The sequence below is a fragment of the Oryctolagus cuniculus genome, chromosome 2 (genome assembly GCF_051225735.1).
Source record: "Oryctolagus cuniculus isolate XC-2025 breed Fujian yellow rabbit chromosome 2, ASM5122573v1, whole genome shotgun sequence".
Lineage (NCBI taxonomy): Eukaryota > Metazoa > Chordata > Mammalia > Lagomorpha > Leporidae > Oryctolagus > Oryctolagus cuniculus.
Genome location: NC_142868.1, coordinates 66,966,959 through 66,993,055, shown reverse-complemented (window position 1 = coordinate 66,993,055; position 26,097 = coordinate 66,966,959). Strand labels below are relative to the sequence as shown.

The following is a 26,097-nucleotide window of genomic DNA, read 5'->3' as shown; positions in this document are numbered from 1 at the left end:
ACAGAGAGACAAGCAGAATGGGGGCGGGGGTGATCTTCCATCCACTGGGTCACTCCCCAGAAAGAGAGAGAGAGAGAGGTCTTCCATCCTTCCATCCACTGGTTCACTCCCCAGATTGGCTGCAACTGCCATGGCTAGGCCAGGCTGAAACTGGGGTTAGCAGTTTCATCCAGGTCTCCCATGTGGGTGGCAGGGGCCCAAGAACTTGGGCCATCTTCCACTGCTTTTCCCAGGCCATCAACAGGGAGTTGGATCGGAAGTAGAACAGCTGGGACAGGAACTGGCACCCATGTGGGATGCCAGCATTGTAGGTGGCAGCTTTGCCTGCTGTGTCACGACATAGGCCCCTGCGCTATGCATGTTCTGCCTCTTACTTACTAGGTCTGTCTCGGTGAACATCCCTGTGACTTGAATTTGCAGTTGTCAGGCATGGTGTTCTGAAAGTCAGCTGACGTCGAGTTGGCTGATGGTGAAGTTAAGATGCTGTGGGTCCTTCCTGCTTTGGTTGTTTGGAGGGTTTTTTCATTTTGTTTTTTGATGAGGGGCGTCATAGTCTACTTGATCTGACAGATACATAGATTTTTTTTAACACCATAACGTGATGAATTTTCTTTAGTTCTTTGAAGTTTTGTGTTATGAACTTGAAGCTTTGTTTTCCCCTAAAGCTTTTTATCATTATATATTATTTTAAATTATTTATGGGATACATGTGATGTTTTGATATATATATATTGTGAATGATTAGCTCAAGGTAATATATCCATCCACCTGTACACTTACCCTTTCTTGTACTGAAACATTTGAAATTTCTCATAGCTATTTTTGAGATATACATTGTTATTTGCTGCAGTCATTAGGCTGTGTGATAGATCTCAAACACTTATTTCTCTTGTCTTTCTGAAGCTTTGTACCTTTTTTTAAAAAATATTTATTTATTTATTTATTTATTTGAAAGGCAGAGTTAGAGAAAGGGAGAAATAGGGAGACAGGGGGATCTTCCATCTACTGATTCACTCCTCAAATGGCCACAACAGCTAGGGTTGGATCAGGCCAAAGCCTGGAGCCAGGAGCTTCATCCAGGTCACCCACATGGGTGCAGGGGTCCAAGTAGTAAGGATATCTTCTGCTGCTTTCCCAGGCACATCAGCAGGGAGCTGGATCAGAAGTGGAGCAGCCAGGACTCGAACTGGTACCCTTGTGGGATGCATTATACGGGCCCTGCTTTGTACCCTTGAATGAGTACTTCCCTACTCCCGCCTCTCCCCAGCCTCTGGGAACCACCATTCCACTCCATATAAAGCTGTTTCTAATTGTGTGTTTATTTAAGTATGTGTCTTTCTGATGAACGGCTTCTAGTATTATTATGAAATCTTGAAAATCTATGTTGTGAGATCTTAATATAGCTACAAGAGCCTTCTTAAGCTTACTTTGCATGGTAAACTTTTTAATTCATTAATTTTCAATTTGTTTTTGTCTTTAAATTTAAAAAGGACTTCAGGCAGCAAGTCCTTATCCTGGTTTGATGGCCTCTGCCTTTGGATTGGATTGTTTGTTCATTTGCTTGTAATGTAATTATTGAAATGGTTTGGTTTAAGTCAACTATTTTGCTGTTTATTTTCCATTTGTATCTCCTGTCCCACCAATTCTCTAAAAATCCATTTTTATATAATTTTAGATATTCAACTCAATCTTAGTATTTTCCATTTCTTGTTTTTCTGTCCTTCTATTGCTAATTTTTGATTAATTGAATATTCTTCAATATTCTGCTTTATTTTCTCTATTAGCTTATGAGCCATGCTTTTTTTTTTTTTTTTTTTTTTTGTTAGCAGTCACTTCTAGATTAAAAATGTGCATCCTTAGGACCGGCGCTGTGGTGTAGCAGGTAAAGCTGCCACCTGCATGCCAGCATCCCATATAGCTGCCAGTTTGAATCTGGGCTGCTCCACTTCCCATCTGGCTCTCTGCTATGGCCTGGAAAAGCAGTAAAGGAGGCTTAAGTCCTTGGGCCGCTGCATCCACATGGGAGATCTGGAAGAAGCTCCTGGCTCCAGATCGGTGCAGTTCTGTTCATTGCGGCCATCTAAGAAGTGAACCAGCAGATGGAAGACTCTCTCTTCTTTCTCTCTCTCTCCCTCTCTCCCTCTCTCCCTCTCTCCCTCTCTCCCTCTCTCCCTCTCCCTCTCCCTCTCCCTCTCCCTCTCTCCCTCTCCCTCTCTCCCTCTCTCCCTCTCTCCCTCTCTCCCTCTCTCCCTCTCTCCCTCTCTCCCTCTCTCCCTCTCTCCCTCTCTCCCTCTCTCCCTGCCTCTCCCTCTCTCCCTGCCTCTCCCCTATTCCTTCCTTCCCTCCCTCCCTCTGCACTTCTGTAACTCTGCCTTTCAAATAAATAAATACATAAATCTTTTTTAAAATTTCTTTATTTGACAGAGTTAGACAGTGAGAGAGAGACAGAAAGGTCTTCCTTCCGTTGGTTCACTCCCCAAATGGCCCCTGTGGCCGGAGCGATGCCGATCCAAAGCCGGGAGCCAGGTGCTTCCTCCTGGTCTCCCATGTGGGTGCAGGGGCCCAAGCACTTGGGCCATCCTCCACTGCCTTCCCGGGCCACAGCAGAGAGCTGGACTGGAAGAGGAGTAACTGGGACTAGAACCTGGCGCCCATATGGGATGCCAGTGCCGCAGGCGGAGGATTAACCAAGTGAGCCACGGCACCAGCCCCAATAAGTAAATCTTAAAAAAAAAAAAATGCATCCTCGGAAGTAGGCACTTGGGTTAGCAGTTATGATGCCCATGTGCCACCTGGGAGTACCTGGGCTTGATTGCCATCTCCTGACTCCAGCTTACTGCCAGTGCAGTACCTGGAAGGCAGCAGGTGATGGCTCCAGTGATCCGTCCTTTCCAAAGGCCCCAGCTGTTGCAGGCCTTTGGAAAGCGAACCAGCAGATGGGGGTTCTCTTGCAGGTTCTTAAAAAAATATTACGTGTGTGTGTGTGTGTGTACCCATACACACACATCCTTAAATTAGCAATCTATTTGGAATCAGTGTGTTACTTTGTCATCCTTGTATATCCTACTTCATAGCTGACAATTTCTTCCCACTATATAATGTAATTACATAACAGTATAATTTCATTTATTCATCCCCCATCCTCTGTACTATTTTTGTCATATTTTACTTATAGATGGTAAATCTGACCTCACAATATTCATTTTTTTAAAGATTTATTTATTTGAGTGAGAAGCAGAGTTTCAGATTTACAGAGACAGAAAAATCTTCCATCTACTTGTTCACTCTCCAAATGGCCACAACAGCCAGAGTTGAGCTGATGAGGAGCTAGGAGCTCTGGGTCTCCCATGTGGGTGTAGGCGCCCAAGCACTTGGGCCATCTTCCACGGCTTTCCCAGATCAGAAGAGGAGCCGCCAGGACTTGAACTGGTGCCCATGTGGGATGCAGTGACACAGGCGGGGGCTTAGTCCCCTATGCCACAGCGCCAGCCCAAATACTGTCATTCTTGATTGAGGCAGTGTTTTTAAGGAAATGATAAGAAGAAAAAATGTGTCATCTTTTTACTTTTGCCCTCTCACTTCTCCTTTCCAGTTCTCTTATCACCTTCCTACAGATCTGAGTTTCATCTTTTCCCTTCAGCCTATGGAGCATTCCTAGCATTCCTCTTATTTCTGGTCTGGTGGTGACAGCCTGTTAGATTTTATCTGAAAGTATCTTTATTTCACCTCTATTTTTAAAGAATATGTCACTTGATGTAGAATTAGGAGTTGACAGTTTTCCTCCAGCTTTTTGAAGATGTCATTCTGTTGTCTCCTGATTCCGGCTGGTTCTCAGCTGAATTTGATGAGAAGTCAAGGAGTTTGTTGGTGGTTCTCATGTGTATTTACAATGTCTGAATCCTCTGGCTGCTGTCAACATTTCTTTTTTTTTTTTTTTAATTTTTAATTTTTTTGACAGGCAGAGTTAGACAGTGAGAGAGAAAGAGACAGAAAGGTCTTCCTTTGCTGTTGGTTCACCCCCAAAATGGTCACTACGGCCGGCGCGCTGTGCCAATCCGAAGCCAGGAGCCAGGTGCTTCCTCCTGGTCTCCCATGCAGGTGCAGGGCCCAAGCACTTGGGCCATCCTCCACTGCCTTCCTGGGCCACAGCAGAGAGCTAGACTGGAAAAGGAGCAACCAGGACAGAACTGGTGCCCCAACCGGGACTAGAACCCGGAGTGCCGGCGCCGGAGGCAGAGGATTAGCCTAGTGAGCCGTGGCGCCGGCGGTTTTGAACATTTCAATCATGGTATACCTGGATAGATCATCATATTATTTATCTTGCTTGAGGTTTGCTGAGATGCTCAGATCTGTAAGTCAGGAAATTATCAGCCATTATTTCTTCAAATGTAGTTTTTCTACCCCATTCTCGCTGTCTTCTTTTTGAACTTCAATGTATTTTAGGTCATTGAGTATTTGTATTCAGGTCTCTGAGACTCTGATCATATTTTTTGGAATCTCTTTTCTCTCTGATCTGCAAATTAGATAAACTTTTTGGTATTTTCAAGTTTACTGGCCATTATTTTGCCCTTTATAATCTGCAAATAAGCCCATATGTCATGGGCAGAATTGTGCTCCTTCCCCCAAAATATATATCCACATCTTTTTTTTTTCTGTTTTCCTTAAAATTTATTTATTTATTGGAAAGAGTTACAAAGAGAGGAGGAGAGTCAGATCTTCTATCCAGTCGTTCGGCACTTACGGCTAGGCAAGGAGCCAGCTTTATCTGGATCTCCCATGTGGGTGGCAGGGGCCCAAGCACTTAGACCATCTTCTGCTGCTTTCCCAGGCCATTAGCAGGGAGCTGGATCAGAAGTGGAGCAGCCAGGGCTTGAACAGACACCCATGTGGGATGCCAGCACCACAGGCAGAGGCTTAACATACTATACCACAGTGCCAGCCCCTCAAATTTTAAAACATTTTTTAAGTGTAGGTCATAAAAAGAGAAAGCACTTGGCAAAGATTTGATCTCGCCATGGATGGGCTTATACAATAAAATGTAAATGTGATTAGACTGTAGACAGTAAGATAAAAGGCGCTCTTACAAAAATCAGCAAATGAAGCATATTTTAAGTTTTAATGTAAAGGTTGAAGATTCACATTATGAAAATTAAAAATCTATTCAAACCCCTCTGTGACAGGAGTCTCCTGTCACCATTTCCCAAGCCTGCCCTCCCCCTCCCATCCATTGATGATTCCCCTCCCACCAGCAGCAGTCTCCCCCTGTACAGGCAGATGGCTGTCATGAAACCCACTCAATGGATCCTTTGGCTACAGCAACACAAAGACAACGCCTGACCTTTCTTTCCCGCCCAGGTCCAGTAGGCCACTGGCTGTCCATCCTTCTGAGTACAGACTGGTGCTTTACATGATGTGGTGTGTGTGGGCAGGAGGAAAGCACACGGCATGTGTGTCTTGGGAGTCATTCTAGATTACTAAGCACATTCTCCAGTAATTCTTTCAAAGGGGATACACAAGAAACAAATGTCCTGAATTCTTCAATATCGAAAAACACCTTTGTTTTACCCTCAAAATCAGATGCTAATTTGGCTGGATACAAGATTCTCGGCTTAATGCCTTTTTCCTGCAGAACTTTGATGATATTGGCCCACTTACTCCTAGCATCCAGGGTGCCCAATGATAAGTCTGCAGTCAACCTGATTCTAGTTCCTCTGTAGGTTATTTCTTTCCTTTCTCTGGAAACCTTTATGATTTTCTCTTTATCACTGGAATTGCAAATTTTCACCAAGATGTGTCAGGAGTGATTCTGTTTTCATCAATCTTACTGGGTATTCGGTGTGCACTGACCATCTCAAGACTTGAATCTTTCTTCAGCTCTGGAAAGTTTTCTTCAACTATTTCTCTTATTAGGTCCTCTGCACTGTTCTCTTTATTTTCTTTTTCTGGAATACCTATCAAACAGATATTGGCACTTCTGGATCTATCCACATCTTAACTCCAGGTTCTCCTCTGTTGTGAGTGGCCATAAATGTCATCAGAGGTATCCTTATAAGAGAGGCAGAGGAGATCAGACAGAACAGTGGATGTGAAGGGGGCAGGGATTGGAGTGGCCATGGGTGAAGCTGGAAGAGGTGAGGAGTGAGTATTCCCATACGTCTCCAGAGGGCGTGCTGTCCTGCCCAGACCCTGACTTTGGGGCACTGAAGGGATTCACACTTGGCCTTCAAAACTGTCAGAGGATACATTTCAGTTTTTAAGCCGCTAAGTTTGTAGTAATATGTTACAGCAACCACTAGAAGAAAATGTACCATCCAATAAGATTCTTTTTCTCTTTAGATGTAAGATGTTTGGTTCTGGAATTTGCTTTTTTTATATAGTTTATATTTCTATGCGATTCCTATTTAGTTAAGACTATTTTTTTTTTTTTTACTTGTGAAGTAACATGATAACTCCTTTAAAGTGTTTGTTTACTAAATCCACCGTGGCCTTCTTCAGGCTGGTTTCTTTTAAAGATTTATTTATTTATTTGAAAGTCAGAGTTACACACACAGAGAGAGAGAGAGAGAGAGAGAGAGAGAGGTCCTCCATCTGATGGTTCACTCTCCAGTCGGCCGCAACGGCCGGAGCTGCACTGATCCAAAGCCAGGAGCCTCTTCCAGGTCTCCCACGCGGGTGCAGGGCCCAAGCACTTGGGCCATCTTCTACTGACTTACCAGGCCACAGCAGAGTAGATCAGAAGAGGAGCAGCCGGGACTAGAAGCAGCATACATATGGGATGCTGGTGCTTCAGGCCAGGGTGTCAACCCACTGTGCCACAGTGCCAGCCCCCAGGCTGGTTTCTAATACATACTTTTTCTGTCTTTATGAGTCATGTTTTGCTGTGTGATTTTTTTTTTTTTTTAAGATTTATTCCCATGAAAGGCAGAGTGACAGGATTCTTCCATCTGCTGGTTCACTCCTCAGATGGCCACAGTGACTGGGGCTGGGCCTGGTCACAGCCAAGAACTCCACCCTGGTCTCCCACAAGGATCAGGAACGCCAAGTACTTGAGCCAACTTCCACTGCTTTCCCAGGCACAATAGCACGGATGGATCAGAAGTGGAGCAGCTGGGACTGGAACCAGCACTCTGATGTGGGATGCTGGAGTTCAGGCAGTGGCTTACCCCACTTGTCACAACTCTGGTCTCCACCGTGTGACATTTTCAGTCTAGTAGTTTTCAGTTGTGTAATGGACATGGTAGGTTGTGAGATTCCAATTTCTGTATCGGCTTGTGAATAGTGTTGACTTTTATTCTGGCAGGTAGCTTGATTATTGGCTGATCATCATGAATTTTATCAGCTTTTTTTTTTTTTTAACTTTTGTGAGGTTCAATTTGTGGAAAGCCTAAGGTGTTTTCCCAGCTTCTCTACCTCAGTGGAACTCAACCTCTCTATTTGTTTTCAACAGCTGCCTACCAGATTACCGTGAACGTTAGTGGCTTCAAACATACATTTATGGTCTCTCAATTTCTGTAGGTCAGGAGTCCGAGCTCGCCTTAGCTGGATTCTCTGCTCAGGATCTCAGAAGGCTGAAATCTCATCAGAGACTCAGAGCGAGGGTACTCAGTTGTTGGTAGAATTCAGTGCTTGCACTTGCAGCACTGAGGCACCTGTTCCCTGTGTAGTTGTAAGCTAGGGGCTTGCTCTCCACTCCCAGCATCAGCCCACAGGTCCTAGTCAGGCAGCTGGCTCACAGGATCCATCTTCAAACCAAGCCAGTCACCTCTCCAGTGTGCCCCGGTGCACTCAAGTGCCTTTATTACCTGAGGATTTTTTTGTTGTTGTTTTTTAAACATTTATTTTATTTATTTGAAAGAGTTACAGAGAGGTAGAGAGGGAGAGAGAGTCTTCCATCTGCTGGTTCACTCCCCAGATGCCCACAGTGGCTGGAGCTGGGCCGATCCAAAGCCAGGAGCCAGGAGCCTCCTCTGGGTCTCCCACGCGGGTGCAGGGGCCCAAAGACTTGGGCCATCTGCTGCTGCTATCTCAGGCCATAGCAGAGAGCTGGATCAGAAGGGGGCAGCCAGGACTCGAACTAGCGCCCATATGGGATGCTGGAACTGCAGGTGCCGGCCCCACCTGAGGGGTTTTCATCTACAGGACTGACCATACAGTTCCTCCCCTCCCCTTACCACAACTTACTTGGCGACCACCCACAGCAGCCCCTACCCCCTTCTGCGCTCAGGACGCTGCACCAGCTTCAGTTAGCTGGCCCTTCGTTTCTTGTGGGAATCCTGTGTGGGAATGCCCACTGTGTTATGGCAACAGTTCAGTGAGGTTTCTCTCTTGTTCTTCTGTCTTACATGTCAACTTAACTTGTAGTTCAACCAGAGAACCTAGAGGGGTGGAACGGAGGTTTTTCCCCTGTAAGAGCTTTAAGAACGTTACTTCCTTATAGCTGGAAACAGAAATGTGACCTGATTCTGCACGTTGTAATCTTACACAGTGGAAGCTCCACTTTCTCCCTCGCAATGATTGTTAAAAGTCCACTCAAAGTCTTGTGAAAATTTAATTTTTTGGTAATGTTTTCTTAAACGAATTTAGATAATTGATATAAGTAATTTAGAACTAAGGAATTATAGTTAAAATACTGATTGTGTTTGCTAAGTCATCTTAAGGCTTATGTTTTAAGAATGAATACCTCTTCAATAAAAACATGTGCTTTATAATTTTTATAGGAAACTCAGAAAAAGGAGACTATGTCTCGTGGCAAAAGGAAAAAAACAAGCAATGAAGCTGGAGATTCAGGTACAGGATGGTGTTTTATTTCTTTGTAGTTTATTTACTTATGCAGAGCCACCTCCCTTCTGCTGATTCCCTTGCCCCAAATGCTTACAACAGCTAGGGCTGGGCAAGACTGAAGTCAGGAACTCGTTCCAGGTCTCCCACGTGTGTGCCAGGGACCCAGCTAGCGGAGCCATGACCTGCTGCCTCCCAGGGTGCACATCAGTGGGAAGGCGGAACTACGACTTGGGACTGGAACGCAGGCCCTTGAGTATGGGGTGTGGGTCTCTCAGCAAATAAACCAACTGCCAAATGTCTGCCCCAGAATATGCATGATACTTTGTCACTTAGTCAAAGATGTAATGGAAAAAAGTGCTGATTGGTGAAAACAGTAAATTGTTACTGCTACTTTGAAAAATGAGGCATGTGTGACTTTGAGGTAACTATTTTTAATGTTTTGTTGTGAAAATTTTCAACATACAACAAACTGAATTTTACTGTGTATATTCACCTACTATCTGGATCTCACAGTTAACACTTGAGTTGTTACTTTGTCCATTAATCCATTTAATTCTTTAATGCATTTCAAAATAAATTTGACATTAGTACATTTCTTTTGAATTATTTCAATGTATACATCATTAGCCAGAGTTCTATGCTTGTTTACCATTTTTTCTTTTTCTTTTTTTTTTTTTTAAAGATTTATTTGGGGCCAGCACTTTGGTGTAGTAAATTAAGCCTCCACCTATGGCACCGGCATCCCATATGGGCACTGGTTCGTGTCCTGGCTGCTGCTCTTCCGGTCCAGCTCTCTGCTATGGCCTGGGGAAGCAGTAGAAGATGGGCCAAGCGCTTGGGCCCCTGCCACCCATGTAGACACCAGGATGAATCTCCTGGCTTTGGATCAGCCAAGCTTCAGCCATTGCAGCCATTCAGGGAGTGAACCAGCTGATAAAAGATTCTCTCTCTCTGGATCTCTCTGTGTGTGTGTGTGTGTCTCTGTCTCTCTCTGTCTCTCTCTCTCTCTCTCTCTCTCTCTCTCTGTTTCTCCCTCTCTGTAACTCTGCCTCTCAAATAAGTAAATCTTAAAAGATTTTGAGAGGCAGAGTTACAGATTGAGAGAGAAAAAGACATCCTCTGTTAGTTCAGTGTCCAAATGGCTACAATGGTCAGTGCTGGGACAGGCTGAAGCCAGGAGCTAGGAGATTCATCCTGGTGTCCCACATGGGTGGCAGGGGCCCAAGCACTTGGCCACCCTCCATGGCTTTCCTATCACATTAGCAGGGAGCTGGGTAGGAAGTTGGACCATCAGGGACTCTAACTGGTGCTTATATGCAGCAGACTTAACCTGCTGTACCACAACACTGCCCCCCTAGTTCTTTTCTGTTAATGTAAAATGTGCATACAGTGAAATGCCTAGATCTTGGGTATATAATAGCTGAATTTTGGGAAATGCAAACACTTGTGTAACTCAAACCACTATTAACATAAAGATGCTTCCCATTCCTCCCGAAATTTCCCTGTTCCCTTTGATGCCTGTCCCCTCTTCACATTCCCAGAGACAGGGACTTTGGCGCTCTTGTTTTCTACCATAGATTAGCCTTGCTTGGTGTGGGATTTCGCATGGATGGACTCCCACAGCATGTGCTCTGCTGTGGGTCCGCCTTGGTGTTGTGTGTGATGTCTGTCGTGTGTGGCATTCTGCTGCACCGCTGCACCACAGCCCCGCCGGTGCTCACGGATGGATGCTGACTGGATTCCAGGTTTTGGCCCTCATGAATAAAGCTGCCGTGAACCTTCTCTCACACATTTCCTTGTTAACACGTGTTTTGGTTTCTCTTGGGAAAATATAAAGAGTAGAGCTGCTGAGTCCTAGGGTAGTATATGTTTAATTTTACAAGAAATGACCAAATGTTAAAAACCATATGCCCAAAGTGATTGTGTGATTTTACACACCCACTAGAAGCTAAGGTGTAGATTTTTTTTTTTTTTTTGGACAGGCAGAGTTAGAGAAAGGTCTTCCTTCCATTGGTCACCCCGAAATGGCCCCTATGACCGGCGCACTGCGCCAATCTGAAGCCAGGAGCCAGTGCTTCCTCCTGGTCTCCCATGCAGGTGCAGGGCCCAAGCACTTGGGCCATCCTCCACTGCACTCCCGGGCCACAGCAGAGAGCTGGCCTGGAAGAGGAGCAAATGGAACAGAATCTGGCGCCCTGACCAGAACTAGAACCCAGAGTACCAGTGCCGCAGGCGGAGGATTAGCCTAGTGAGCTGAGGCGCCGGCCTGCAGTGTAGAATTGACTAAGAATAGAATGAGCAACTTCACGGGAAATAAATTTAAAATAGATGCAAAGGAGATACGTCTCCACTCTATCCCTGACTGTAGCATATAAACCTGTAGAAAAGAAGGCTGACAAAACTAGCTCTTCAAGATCACAACCAGGATAATCCTACAACCACCAGGGAAATACAGTCACTAGAGAAAAACATTCCTGTGGAGACAAGCAAGAAGCAGTTAAGGCCTAGTTCCAGGCGATTTTCCGGGTGAGCCTAACAGCCACTTAAGGAACCCTCCACTCTAAGCCTGCGACAGTGACGTGGAAGGAGAGAAGGGAAGGTGCCCCGTGCGTCTCTGCAAACCTGCTGAATGCAGGACGAGATGGGGAAGGGCTGTGGCCATGTCCCCGCGCGGGAAGCCCAGCTGATGCCCTCTGTCTCCCACCCACATGACAGTCGTTTCAAGTGGAGAGAAGACTTCATTTGTGGGAGGTATGATCTGACAACTTTTAGAGAAAGTACAGGAGTGTATGACTCTGAATTCTTACAGAAGACACAAAAAGGTTAACTGTAAAGGAAATGAATAAGTTTAACTGATAAAATCAAGGGCTTGTGCTCATCCAGAGACCATGAAGAAAGGCACAGGGTGAGACTCAAACAGCAGTAGCACATGGGGGGATGCACACACTGCCAGCCCGGTAGAAGGAATGGGCAGGTGGCATTATGGATTTTTACCGGAGAAGAAACAGTGAAAGAAAGGTTCAAAGACAGTCCATTATGAGTGACAGAAATGTCAGCTTCAGTTACGATGAGACCCTTCTGCACCTACAGTAGCAGGATTCGTGCACAGAGACAAGACACCAAGGCTTTTAGTAGGAAGTAGTCTTTTTATTATTTATGCCAGCATAAGGCCCAGGTGGAATTTCTTATCTAAAAGCCTAAGCCCAGAACAAAGAGGGCTGTTTCCTTAGATACGGCTTTAGCCTCTTTGTCTCCCTTACTTGGTTCCATGCCTACATTGGATTGGATATTGTGATGTTACATGGCAGCCACAGGAATTGATGCAGTACTGGGCGTGTATACATTTTTCCTCCCACGCACATACTGAGCTGTAGCTGTCTGCAAGGGTCAACAGTATTGCTGTGTACTAGCAAGCAGGACCTGAAGTGGTCCATAGAAGCAGGTCGGGACTGCAGCGGAAGCATTCACAGGCAGGCAGGTAGCAGCCACACTTCATTCCCAGGACAGATGCCTCCCTTTTCCTTTTTCTGACCTTGGGAAGGCTCTGCCACAACTTTAGTCATTTCAGCAACAAGTGTAATTAAAAGACAAAGTCCTCTGCCACACGGCTGCATTGGCAGATAGTTAATTCTTCAGGGAATGAGGTTATGGGCGGTGAGAATCCTTACCCACTGCAGGTAGAAAGCTATGGTAACAATTTTGAAAACCATTTTGGCAACTTCGGTAATGTTGAAAATACACAAAGTCAGAAACCTGGCTGGTGCCTGTGATATATTTCCTAAAGAAATTCCTTGTGAAACGTATTTATGAGTGTTCGTAGCATTATTTTTTGTGCTGTTAAAATCCTGATAGCAGTGCTGGCGCCATGGCTCAGTAGGCTAATCCTTCACCTAGCGGCACTGGCACACCAGGTTCTAGTCCCGGTCGGGGCACCGGATTCTGTCCCGGTTGCCCCTCTTCCAGGCCAGCTCTCTGCTGTGGCCCGGGAAGGCAGTGGAGGATGGCCCAAGTGCTTGGGCCCTGCACCCCATGGGAGACCAGGAGAAGCACCTGGCTCCTGCCTTCAGATAGGCACGGTTTCCGGCTGCAGCGCAAACCAACGGCAAAGGAAGAGCTTTCTCTCTGTCTCTCTTTCTCACCGTCCACTCTGCCTGTTTAAAAAAAAAAAAAAATCCTGAAAGCAGTCAGACATGGTAGAATTGATAGGTAAATTGTGATATACTTTTTCAATGAAATAGAAAATTAAAACTTTTGCTGGCATAAATATAAAAAAGTCAAAAATGTAAACTGAACTCTTGTTTAGGAATATGTATGTGCATGTAGCATAAAATCGTGAGGACTGATACAGTGATAAACAGACTTCTGAATGGTGGTAACCTGCAGGTTGGCAGGGAGATGCGTGCAGGTGGGGGCCCACTGGCTGCTTCCCATGTTAATGTTCTCTTTCTCTAGCTGCTCAGTGATCTCAAGGTTGTGCACCTCCATATTTCACAGGCAAGTGTTCTTGTGTATAGAATATAATTCATAATTCTGGTGCCAAGATAAAAATGTTAAATAAGTAAAGACAGATTGGATATAATGGTTCTTCATAATTTTTGTTAATCTGTTCCTTAGAGCTTAAGAAAGATTTTATTTGGAGTAATAAGATCTTGAGATACTGTGTTTTGTTTAAAAGAATATATAGTACCTTTTGGAGGTTTCAAGATGGCAGAATTGGGAGGGAGCTTCCTGGTCTAGTCTAGGGAAAGATAGTTTAAAATAAAAAAAGGTGAGAGACGACAATCTCAGGGAAGAGTTAGGGAGAAAACAGCAGAGGAAACTCCATGCAAATTAGAGGGACACAGTTGTCCTACATGGAGGTGTGGAGGTGACAACTCAGGGCCCCAGTACTCAAACAGTATTTTTCACTTTGTGTTTCTATGTGGGTGCAAACTGTCGAAATCTTTACTTAATATATGCTAAACTGATACTCTGTATATAAAGAGAATTGAAAATGAATCTTGATGTAAATGGAAGGGGAGATGAGCGGGAAAGGGGAGGGTTGCAGGTGGGAGGGAAGTTATGGGGGGGGAAGCCATTGTAATCCATAAGCTGTACTTTGGAAATTATATTCATTAAATAAATAAATAAATAAAAGCTCAAACTAGAACTGTAGGTCTTCAGAATCCTAATACAGAATATTACTGTAGCATTTTAAAACAGTGCACCGAGTAATCATGTATTCTGCACGTGGCCAGTTAACGGAGGTATTAAAGTTCACAAAATACTGTCCTTGCCGACAAGGACTTTATCGGGAGTGGTGTTGGACAGCTACACACAAGATAAAGGGCAGCAAAGCTTTTGGTTGCTTCAGCAGAAATGGGAGAACCAAAGAGATGGCAGGAAGAGAGTGAGCATACAGACGGGGTTTGTGAGGGAAGCAGTGGGCAGGAAGCAGTGAGGATGGCGCCTCCCATAGGATTCTTCAGCCGGAGCTGCCTTTACCCAATGGGAGGCACTGTTTTTGTTTCAAGCTGTCAGAACTCTGTCTCTAGAGCCAAATACGAACAATCAGCATGTTCAAGTTGACTTGTCTTGATATTCTAGGTATTTCTGACAGCGTGCATATTTGGTGTCTAGAAGGAAAAAAGAAGAGTGACCTCATGGAGTTGGATATTGTTTTGTCTGCATGTGAGAAAGCAATCCGGGAGCATAAGTAAGTCTTGATGTTCTAGTGCATACACGACTGATTCCCCTTCAGGTACGACTGTTGCTTAGTGGGCTTTTGTATGTCTTCTCATTATTCTTACAGCTTAGATATTTTTGTTATGATTTCCCTTAATCCTGTGAGTCACTAGCAGTATGTTTTTATATGTCCAAATATGTGGCTTTTTAATTTGTATTTTTGTATGAACTCTACCTTAACTGTCGTCGTCAAAGATCCTGATGGTCTGGTGATACTGACTTGAAATGTTGAGGCGTTCTTTATGGCCTAGCACGTAATCCGTGCGGAATCTCTAAATACTAGATCTGGGGAGTTTAATTATTGCATCTGGATGGAACCAGTAATTACTCAGTTTTTCCTGGTATTTGTGCTGTATATATTTAGTGACCATTTTATTAGGAACATCATGCTTTAAATTGCTCTGTCTTATAAATGAGACATTTATCATCAAGTAATGGTGACCTCCATTGCTAGAAATGCTTTTTTGTCTTACTATCTATTTTAGCTCATCTGATATGCATCACTAGCTTTCTTTTGGTAGCATTTGCCAGACGTGACATTCGTATCACAGGCGTACCTAAGACAGATCGCAGGTTTGCTTCCAGACCACTGCAGTAAAGCAAATGCCACAATAGAGTCATGAATTTTTGGTTTCCCAGCACATTTGGAAGTTACATTTATACCATACTGTAGGCTTTTAGGCATATAATAGCTTTGTGTCTAAAATATATATGTATAACTTAATTAAAAATATTGTATTGCTGAAAACCGGTAATGAGCTCTCTCCGTGAGTCATGCTGTTTTTGCTGGTGGAGGGATCTGGCCCCGAGGTTGACAGCTGCTGACTGATCAGGGTGGTAGATGCTGAGTGGCTTTGACAATTTCTTCAAATAAGGCAAAAACGGAGTTTGCTGCACTGGTCGACTCTTCTTTCCCTGAAAGCGCTCTCTGGGGCATGAGATGCTGGTGGGCAGCACTTTGATCGGTCCTGACATTCTCTCTGCTTTCCCAGCGATGTCCATGCACGGTCTCAGTCTGCTGTTGTCACGTCAGCCGCGTCACAGCCCCTTCAGCAGGTGCGGGCTCCATTGAGAGAAGCCCCTACTCTGTTCACCCCGAGCGGCAGCTCCTGTCTGCCAGGTTTGGCCATGAGAGCGCAGCCGTTGGGTCGCGTCTTCAGGCTCCGCTGGCAAGTCTGTGCTCTTGCTGCTTCCCTCACATCCGCGGTTACTTTCTCCACCAGTCCTGACCCCCGTCACTCGTCCGGAAGTCCGGAAGGAGGGAAGCCACATCTTTCAGGTCCTGTTGTTGTTGATAGTTCTGACCTCCTTGCAGGGATCGCGAAAGTTCTTGGTGGCATCTAGAACTGTGAATCCTTCCCAGGCCGGAGGGTGGGGGCCTGAAGCCAGGCTTCATCGTTTGGGCAACAGGCAGTCCCTTTCCAAGTGGCTTGTTGGAGAGGTGCAGGCACCACACGGACCATGGTAGGGTGTCTGGGGGGCGTGCAGAAAGGCACGTGGCTCAGCATATTGTCTCAGCAGGTGCGGGGGCTTTCCCCGCAGCAAGCAGCCCACGAGGCTCCAGGTGAACGCTCTGTGCCGTTTCATCGGGGTGGCCTCGGTGGCCTGACAGCTTCTGACTATCCTTTGTTTTTCCTGACTTAGAAGTGGGAAGGTCTGCTAATGTATTTCTTAGCTGCATGCATGCATGCAGCCATTTATCCCATTTGTTGTTTGTTGCACTGTTTTGGTTTTTATATCTACTATTTCTGCTTGGTTCTTTTTTGTGCCTTCAGTTCGCGTCGTTCCTGGTTAGCATCCTGGGAATACTGTCTAAAATCCATTTGATGGAATCAGCTCTCCTAGGGGTTTTCCTCTGGGAGCAGTTGTGCTGCTCTGGCATTGCTTCTCTGGCCTGGGTGCTTGTCAGGAGACAGGAGTGCCAGGGATGGAGGCGGCAGGGCCGGGGAGCGGGAAGCCCAGTCGCTTGGCCGTCACCCCAGGCCCCGCAGAGAGCAGTGCCAGGAGGGTAGGTCACTCCCTGGGAAAGGTGAGGAAACAGCTGCCCAAGGTCAGTCTCCCCACTATTCCCCAGGCCTCACAGGCCCAGGGCTGCCTTTAGTCCTGAGGACCAGGAGACAGGGTCGAATCACTGCCAGTGACAGGTGTCTGGGAGGCCGTGTGTGCGGGGACGGTGGGGAAGACACAGGAGCCGGCCCTCAACAGCCAGCCACAGCCTCGGCTCTCACCTTTCCCCTTTCAGAATCCCTCCCCTTGGGGTTCACAGCCTCGTCTGGTTCTGTGGCGGTTCCCCTCTGGGGTTCACCCGCATTGATGTGGCGTGGGGTGGGTCTGTCACACTAGAACTCAGCAGTGTCACTGTGAGGAGAGCCTGGTTTTTTCTTCTCTGCTCTATAATCCAGAGCCAGTTTGCTGTTAAAACTGGTTCTCTTAACGCACCAACACTGGCTTTTGTTATCCTTTTCTCATTCATAAATCACCTAAAGACTTACTATAGACTTGGGATATTTTAGGGAAACTGGCCTTGTTAATTTACCTTTTAGTATATTTTAAATTTTTATTTATTTGTTTGAGGGATAGAGGGAGCATCTATCTGCTGGTTCACTCCGCAAATGCCTACAATGGCTGGGGCTGGGCCTGGGCCGGGCCGAAGCCAGGAGGAAGGAACTCAATCCAGGTCTCCCACCTGATGGCAGGAGCCAAGTTACCTGAGCCACCAGCACTGCTTCCCACGGTCTGAATTAGCAGGAAGCTAGAATCGGGAATGAGGGCCAGTTATCCAACCTAGGAGCTCTGATATGGGATGTGGGTGTCTCAATCACTGGGCTAAAGAAATGCCTACCCTTGGGGCCAGCGCCATGGCACAGTAGGTTAATTTTCCGCCTGCGGCACCGGCATCCCATTTGGGCACTGGTTCGAGTCCTGGTTGCCCCTCTTCCAGTCCAGCTCTCTGCTGTGGCCTGGGAAAGCAGTGGAGGATGGCCCAAGTCCTTGGGTCCCTGCACCCACATGGGAGACCCAGAAGAAGCTCCTGGTTCCTGGCTTCAGATCAGTGCAGTTCCAGCCATTGTGGCCATTGGGGAGTGAACCAACGGGAAGGAAGACCTGTTTCTTTCTCCTTCTCACTGCCTGTAACTCTACCTCTCAAATAAATAAAAACAGTCTTGAAAATAATAAATGCCTACCCTTAGCATATTAAGTTCTTGGGAAGTGACTTAGGAAAGGGACAGATTGGAAAATCCAGGACCTAAAATGCTTGAAAATCTGAAACTGAGCACCAACATGAAGCCACAGTGGAACATTCCACACCTGACCTCATGTGACAGACTGCAGTCAGAACACATACTTAAAATGTCGCATAAAATTATCTTTAAGCCATGTGTTTCAGGTGTATATGAAATATAAATGAATTTTCATGTTTAGACTTGAGTCCCAGCCCCTAGAAGTCTCATTATGTATATGCACATACTCCAAAATCCAAAACAATTGCAATACAAAATGCTTCTGGTCCCCGGCAGTTTGGATAAAGAATACTTCACTTGCATTTTTCACAGACTTTTAAAATTACAAAACAACGTTGTTTTTTGTTGCATCAAACAATTCCTGTGAAATCACTGATCCATTGTGTTTTTGCAACCTCTAGGTTCTCAGCCACGTGGAACACTTCCCACTTTCCAAATAAACACCTGTTTGGGGGTCTGCTATTTGTAATACACGTGACAAGCCTGAACAATTTTTTTTTGCTTGTCAACAGACTCGCTCGTTGTAAGCAGTATGTCAGTGTGTATAAGCAAGGAAGTATGTCATGAAATGCAAACGTCACAAATTCTTAGGATACTCCATAACTAGGTCTGGATGAAGTGGCCAGGTTTTTTAAGCACTAAAACTTGAAATAGCTGTGTCTGAGCATCCTGTGTAGACTGTCACCTTGTGGCTGATAGAATCCATCAGTTTATCATCATTAGAATGAGCCGCAGCAGAGAGGCCTGGCCTGTTTTTCTTATTAAAAAAAAAAATTTTTTTTTTTTTTTTTGACAGGCAGAGTGGACAGAGATAGAGAGAGAAAGGTCTTCCTTTTCTGTTGGTTCATCCCCCAATGGCCGCTGCGGCCGGCGCACCACGCTGATCCGATGGCAGGAGCCAGGTGCTTCTCCTGGTCTCCCATGGGGTGCAGGGCCCAAGGACTTGGGCCATCCTCCACTGCAATCCCTGGCCACAGCACAGAGCTGGCCTGGAAGAGGGGCAACCAGGACAGAATCCGGTGCCCCGACCGGGACTAGAACCCGGTGTGCCAGCGCCACAGGTGGAGCATTAGCCTATTGAGTCATAGTGCTGGCCAAAAAATTTTTTTTCACATCTGAAAATTTGGTATCTATATTAAATTAGAAATTCTTCTTCACAAGATAGGACATATAATTTGTACCTGTGATAACAGGACGTCATAAAACTTGCCATCTTAAGCATTTGTAAGTACACAGGTCGGCAGTGTGAAGTAGATTCTCACTGTTGTGGACCCCGCTCTAGACACCGTTCATCTGGTCAAGCCCAAACCTGTGTCCATTAAACTATCCCCTTCTCACCAGCCCCTAGCAAGCACTCTTCTACTTTGTTCTGCAGACTTGACTATTCTGTGTAACTCATAAGTGGGATCATACATTTGAGGGTACTTAAAAACAAAATGGAATTAAAAGATAGTTATTTGGTGCACAAAATTTTGAAACCCATGCATAGTTTTGCCCTAAAATCCATTTTCCACAAACCTTCTGAAGACCCCTCATATGCGTCCCTTTGTAATTAGCTTATTTCACGCGTCTGTCCTCAGGGTAATCCACGTGGTGGCCATGTTGTCAGAATTTCCTTTTTAAGGCAAATAGAAGCTTTAAATGGATGCAGCTCCATTTGTCTGTTCTTGCTTTTGTTATCTGTGTGTTGATGTGACATGCAATCCCTATTTTTTCCACTTGGGACGTTACTGTTTTAGTCTTTAATGCATTCTGAGTGCATTTTGAAGTATGTGTGGTGTAAGGTAAGGGCCAGCTTCACTTATTTTACAGGTGGACCTGCAGATTTTCTAACACCCCTTGCTGAAGAGCCTGCCTTCCCCATTATGTAGTGCTGGCACCACACTGACGATCAGAAGCCCCCAGTGTATGTGAAAGTTTGTTTCTGGATTTGCTATGCAGTCTTATTGGTCTGTGTTTCTGTCTGTATTCCAGTGCCATCCTGTTTTGACTACTGTAGCTTTGTAATATGTTTCTAAATCAGAAAGTATGAGGCCTGCAGCTTTCTTAAGATTGTTTTGGCTTTCTGGAGTCTTTTGATAGTCACATGAATTTTAGGATTTTTTCTAGTGCTGCAGAAAATGTCACTGGACTTTTGATAGGAGGTGCAGCGAATCTGTGTATTAAGTTTTCTAGTCAATAAGCATGGAATGTCCTTCCAGTTATTTGTGTCTCTTTCTCCGCATTCCTGCCAACACCCATGTTCTGGTGGTGTTTACAGTAGTCATCCCAGTGAGTAGAGTGCCATGTAGACCTGTCTGCATTCCCCTCTTGTTAGTGTTGCGTGTCTTTTCAGGTGCTTCATGACCATTTGTATCTTCTTTGGAGAAAATGAGTGATACAGCCGAGAGATACAAATTATTGTTTAATTTTTTTTTTCATTTTATTTGAAAGGGAGAGGGAAGGGGTGGAAGAGAGATACTGATTTCTTCCATCTACTGTGGTTCACTCCCCAAATGCCTACAATAGCTGAGGCTGGGCCAGGCCAAATCCAGGAGCCAGGAAGTCAGTTTGGGTCCCCCACATGGCTGGCAGGGACCCAACACTGAGCCACCACCTGCCGCCTCCAGGGGTGCACGTCAGCAGGGAGCTAGAATTGAAGCAGAGCTGGAACTCAAACCAGGCACTCTGATGTGGGCTATGGGCCGCCCAAGCAATGGCTTCACCACTGCATCAAACCCCTGCTCCCAAGAGTTCTAAATTCAAACAGTAAAACAAATGCCAGAGATAAGAAACACTGTACAAGCTGAGTGTCCTTTATCTGAAGTGTTTGGGACTGAAAATGTTTGATTTCTGAGCTTTTCAGATTTTGGAATACCTGCACACTTAATTGGTTGAGTGTCTTTAATCCAAGAATCCAAAACTGAGTGTAATGTTGGCACTCAGCATTTTGGATTTCAGAGCGTTTTGGATGCTGGGTTTTTAGATGAGGGGTGTTCAACCTATTATGGATAGCTATAGACTGCAGGCTACTTCAGCAACACAGAATACACATTCTTCTCAAGATCACAAGGAATATTTGTCAAGACAGATCACAATCTAGGCCATAAAAAACACAACCCTAAGAAATGTAAAATAATAGAAATCTTACAGTGTCTGGTTGCAGACAGATAGCTGGAAAAAAATTTTTAAATACTTGGCAATTAAACAACATACCTTTTTTTTTTTTTTTTTGACAGAGTAGACAGAAAGGTCTTCCTTTGCCGTTGGTTCACCCTCCAATGGCCACTGCGGCCGGCGCAGCGTGCTGATCCGGTGGCAGGAGCCAGGTGCTTCTCCTGGTCTCCCATGGGGTGCAGGGCCCAAGCACTTGGGCCATCCTCCACTGCACTCCCGGGCCACAGCAGAGAGCTGGCCTGGAAGAGGGGCAACTGGGACAGAATCCGGCGCCCTGACCGGGACTAGAACCCGGTGTGCCGGCGCCGCAGGCTGAGGATTAGCCTAGTGAGCCGCGGCGCCGGCCACAACATACTTATAAAGAACATGTATGTCAAAGAAGAAATCTTAACAGAAAACTAAATGTGTTTGAACTAAAGTGAAAAATATGGGATGCCAGGAAAGCAGTGCATCAGTCATCTAACTCATCTTAGCAATCCAGGTACAGAAGCAAAGGAAACCCAAAGTAAGCAGGAGACTAATAGTAAAAATTGGAGAAGAAATTAAATAAATTGAATATAGGAGCTCACGTGTTCTGGTTTGAGTATGATTTGCCTCTAAACTCATGCAGCATGTTAAACCCCAAAGTTGTACGTTAATGGTTCTAAGAGGAAGGAGGTAGTTCAGCTAAGGTGATTTGAAGAGGGTCACTGGGGTGAGCCGTCAGATGTGGTTCTCACCGCAGGGTTGCTTAACAGTGTGAGCGTGGGCACAACCACTCTCTGGCTTGCCCATCGTTGGTGAAGGGCACTTCTGGTCATTTTCTTTGCTGAGACATGTTTCCTAGATTGTCTGAGAAAGTACCACAGGCTGAATATTACATCTTAAATTTTTTTAAATGGTACATGCCAAGTTGTGCATGTATATTACATATGCTAAGCCGGAGAAACACATTTCAAAATCCTTCATGATACCTAATTTGATCCCTTTTTTTAACTCCTCTACAGAGAAAGAATAGAATCTAAAATTTGTAAAGAAGCCATCAATAAATTTCATTGTAATATTAAAGAAGAACTCATCAAAATGGTAAGCTCACTGACAAATTTCTTGGCCTAAGGTTTTTCAGCTTATCCTGAGGCAGTATGCTGTTAGCATAGAAAAGCTTGCATTTTCTGGCAATATGGTAATAAAGTCATTAGCACTACTCATATTTTACATGCTATTTTTAAATTAAATGTAACCTATGTCAAAATGATTAATCTTGGGAAATACACAGGAATTATCTTTCGTTTCATACAGCTTAAAGAAGCCCAGATGTTGAAAAATCTGAAAAGGAAGAACGCTAAGGTAAGTGACGTCAGCAATTAGGGTGATGTGACTACACGATACTAACACAGGTGGTTAGGACCTGACTTTGGGGTTTGCTGCCTTTAGAACTTTGTGTAAGAATTTTTATCTTTTTAGACTCTTATTTGGTTGATGTTCAAGGAAGTGCTATTAAATCTTTTTGAAAGATGTCTCAGTTGGTCTAAAAATGGCTATCAACGTCCAAAATGGTCGCTTATATGGGTACGTGTTGAGTAATGTACATTTATTGCTTTTGTGAGTGTCAAAAAGCAAAACTTTTTAGAGCACTGTCTAAGGCAAAAGGGCAGCCGGGAAGAACACCAGGTTAGGAGTCCTAAGAGCTCACCTGTAGTCCTGGCTCTGCCCCCTCAGTAGGCAGCAGTGGGAAACAAGCCAGTGAACACGGGATTCCCCTTTGCTTGTTTGTGAATGAATGGACCGAATGACCTCAGAGGTTGCACCACCAAACTTCCACGAATCCAGGAGTGCAAAGTCACTGTTCCTCTGCATTGGTAACAGAAATGACCTTGAGAAATATACATTTGTCTTCTGGCAATTACACATCTTTTTTTCTTTCAACTGTAATCTCATTTTGGTCATTTCTACATTGTTTATGGATGTCCAACAGCAGAGTATTAGGTAGTGACTAATGAGACATCTGAGATAAGAAAACTTATTGAAATAGTTTTAAAAATACAAAACAGAGGCCGGCACCGCGGCTCACTAGGCTAGTCCTCCGCCTTGCGGCGCCGGCATGCTGGATTCTGTCCCGGTTGCCCCTCTTCCAGGCCAGCTCTCTGCTGTGGCCCGGGAGTGCAGTGGAGGATGGCCCAAGCCCTTGGGCCCTGCACCCCATGGGAGACCAGGATAAGTACCTGGCTCCTGCCATCGGATCAGCGTGGTACGCCAGCCGCAGCGGCCATTGGAGGGTGAACCAGTGGCAAAGGAAGACCTTTCTCTCTGTCTCTCTTTCTCACTGTCCACTCTGCCTGTCAAAAAAAGAAGAAAAAATACAAAACAGATCACGACACTGTCCTGCAAGATCACATCTGTCTAGCTCATGGGATCTACTGAGGATCTAGCCCCTCACCTTCTCCAGATCATCCTGAAGTAGATCCCCCACCCACACTATTCCAAGGTTCCCTCTTTTCCTGGCAGTACACATCACAAAATTAACAAAGAAATTACTCTTACTTAGGTGATTGCAGATATCAAGAAGAAAAGGCAGCGTTTGGTTGAAGTCCAGGATGAACTGCTTCGGTAAGATAGCAACAGTCCTGTGACAGAACATACCTCAAGGAACCCAAGTTAATACTTGCTGCTGTGCCATACGAAAACTCCAGGTTATCTTTGAATTTGGATGCTCAGTGAGGGCAGGTTATGCTACGTCGCTGTAGCCCCCATTAGCAAGGGAGGATTTGCCGCTGATGTCCCGACTTCTCTCAGCTGTGGCCTGAGAGGCACCCCAATTAAATTCATGCATAAATTAATGCAGTTAGACTGCCTGGCTTTGAATCCAGACTCGGCCCCTCACTGCCCCTGCAACTTTAACCAAGTCACTTAACCTGTTAATAACTCCGTTCCCTCTTTAGTATAAAGGCGTAATGCTATCTAACAGACCATCGGGTGTTGTGAGAAGTGCTTCATGGGGATGGCACATGGTTAAGTGCTGTATAAATGTTGGCAGTTTGTGTTGGTGAAACACAAACACCGTGGGTGGCACTCATGTGAATCCACATTCCCAGAGGCTGGACCAGACGGTCCCAGAACTGGCCAGCCGGGGTCTGGTTGCAAAGACTGGAGCCCACAGCAGCCTGCAAGTGTTTCTTCCTGCTCTTCTGTACGTGTTGCGTGAGCTGGGAGTGTGATAGTAAAGCAGTACCAGGGAGGCTGTCTGCTCTGAAGGTGTACGACAGCTGAGAAAGGCCGGTAGAAAAGACAGTGAAGCACAAAGTACTGTCGCAGGAGTTGAAGAGGGAGAATTGGTTGTCTAGTCCTTTGGTTTCCAAATTTAGACTACAGACAGGTGCTGGCCCAGGCTACAGCTAAGAACAGCCAAGGTAATACGACAGCCTACATCTAGCAGTCCCCTGGGTGCGGGGCGCTTTCCTGATTTCACCCATTGATCGTCCCTGTCATCACTGAGGGAGGTTATTATCTCTGGTGATATGGCTTCATTACGTATTTTAAAAACACACTTCTTTAGTTCCTTTTCTACTGGAGAGGTAGATTATTGTTTTAACTTTACGTTGGGAAAACTAGGCACGGAGAGGTAACATACCAACAGTCAAACCCCACAGAAGTGGGGGAGCTAGGATTCGCTGTCAGACCCCAATTCTGCCAGCTCAGTAGTGAGTCTAACAAAACGCTGCACTTGTCCACTGTAAAGGACAGCTTATAGGACTTATGTTATGACATCATAGTAGACAAGAGTTTAGTTAGCATTTTTTTATTTAACAAAATAAAACTCCTTTTCTATTCCCTTTGTCTATAAGATCCAAGTTCTCTCTGAGAGCTGACGCAGCTGGCCCCAGCGGCTCATCTGCGAGGCTGAAAGCTGCCTTTCTCCTACATTTCAAATTGAAACCCGGAGCCTTTCATGCATTCCTGCTGTCAGAGCTGAAGGTAGACGGAGCAGCCACCACCCTGGTGTTCCATCCTTCACCCGGTGTACTTCTTTTCGCTCCAGGTTAGAGCCCCAGCTGATACAGCTACAAACAAAATACGACGAACTTAAGGAGAGAAAGTCATCCCTGAGGACGGCAGCAGATTTCCTATCTAATTTAAAACAGCTCTATCACGAGTACTCAGATCTTCAAGAGAAAGAACCAGACACAAAGGAAACGGTAACTTGGAGTTTTTTTTACTTTCGACTCTGCCTCAGGAGGGGAGCTGCAGCAGTACAGGAAAACCCGGGCTCACTGAGTTCAATAAGGGAAGAGTAGGCTTTGCACAACCACATTTTTTATGTCTAGCTCATGTTCTTGGTACATGTATCTAAAAAGCCATTATCTATAAATGGCAAGAAAAAGCAATATTATTGGATTAATAAAAAAAGTAACTACAAAATTTTTTATTTGAAAGTCACAGGTAGAGGAGAGACAGATCTTCCCTCTAGTGGTTCACGCCCCCAGACGGCTGCAACAGCCAGTGCTGGGCCAGGACCTTCACGTGGGTCTCCCACTGCTTTTCCCAGGCCATCAGCAGGGAGCAGCCGGGACATGAACTGGTGCTCATATGGGATGCTGTTAGGCCACAGCAGTGGCCCCCATTTCTGGACTTTTTAATATACACTTTAAGTTGTCCACCTAGTATAATTTTACATAAAATGTTACCAGATTTGTTTTCTAAATTCAGCTTTAAATTTTGACACTGATGCAGTTTTCCTGAGCCCAAAGTACCTAACTAGTCTAAAGCTTAAGTGGACTTGGTTATTAAATTTAGAAAAATAGCAACCACTTTCATTAAAACAAATTCAGCGACTGTGCCTTTAGACCATACCACTCCCAGCTGTGTTCTCGGCCTCACCTCTTTTCCTAAACTAAACCTGTAGCACCAAGCAAGTTCTCCTCCCTCCACTCCCTGAGAGCAGGTGCTTAGTGTCTTAATTAGGCTCTTGAATTCTCTCAACATATGGTAAATTGTATGCCAGGAAAAAAATCCACTGTTTTCTAGGTAGTCAGAAAACTAAAGAGGAATTTAATCAATTTTGGGTTGGCTTACTAGTTTAAACTCATGAGTTGATTTTGTTCGACTTGCATAGTAATTTTGTCTTATTGGAAGGATCAGTTCCATGATTAAAGTTTTCTTAGAGTGGATTTAGAGTTTTTTTTCCCCTTATGAGCTATTATAAGCTGGGTGTTCTCAT

General features: G+C 45.1%; 1 protein-coding gene across 13 annotated transcripts in view; it reads left to right on the top strand.

The window, feature by feature from the left end:
• Nucleotides 1–26,097, top strand: part of LOC149127787 (centromere protein U-like) — a 133,193-nt gene that overhangs the window by 105,483 nt on the left and 1,613 nt on the right. For 5 of the 13 annotated variants that reach the window (XR_016228949.1, XM_089325568.1, XM_089325564.1 and 2 more), the window contains exons 7-12: nucleotides 8,718–8,787; nucleotides 14,368–14,476; nucleotides 21,890–21,968; nucleotides 22,182–22,229; nucleotides 23,428–23,489; nucleotides 24,919–25,075. Coding sequence is in view for 10 of the 13 variants with exons in the window: in XM_089325568.1 (XP_089181694.1) it covers nucleotides 8,718–8,787; nucleotides 14,368–14,476; nucleotides 21,890–21,968; nucleotides 22,182–22,229; nucleotides 23,428–23,489; nucleotides 24,919–25,075 (525 nt within the window). In the remaining 3 variants the exon portion in view is untranslated. Of the gene's footprint in view, nucleotides 1–8,717; nucleotides 8,788–8,919; nucleotides 9,334–14,367; nucleotides 14,477–19,559; nucleotides 19,839–21,889; nucleotides 21,969–22,181; nucleotides 22,230–23,427; nucleotides 23,490–24,918; nucleotides 25,076–26,097 lie in introns of those variants that run through there. The other 8 variants (XR_016228950.1, XM_089325567.1, XM_089325566.1 and 5 more) reach the window with 6 other exon arrangements.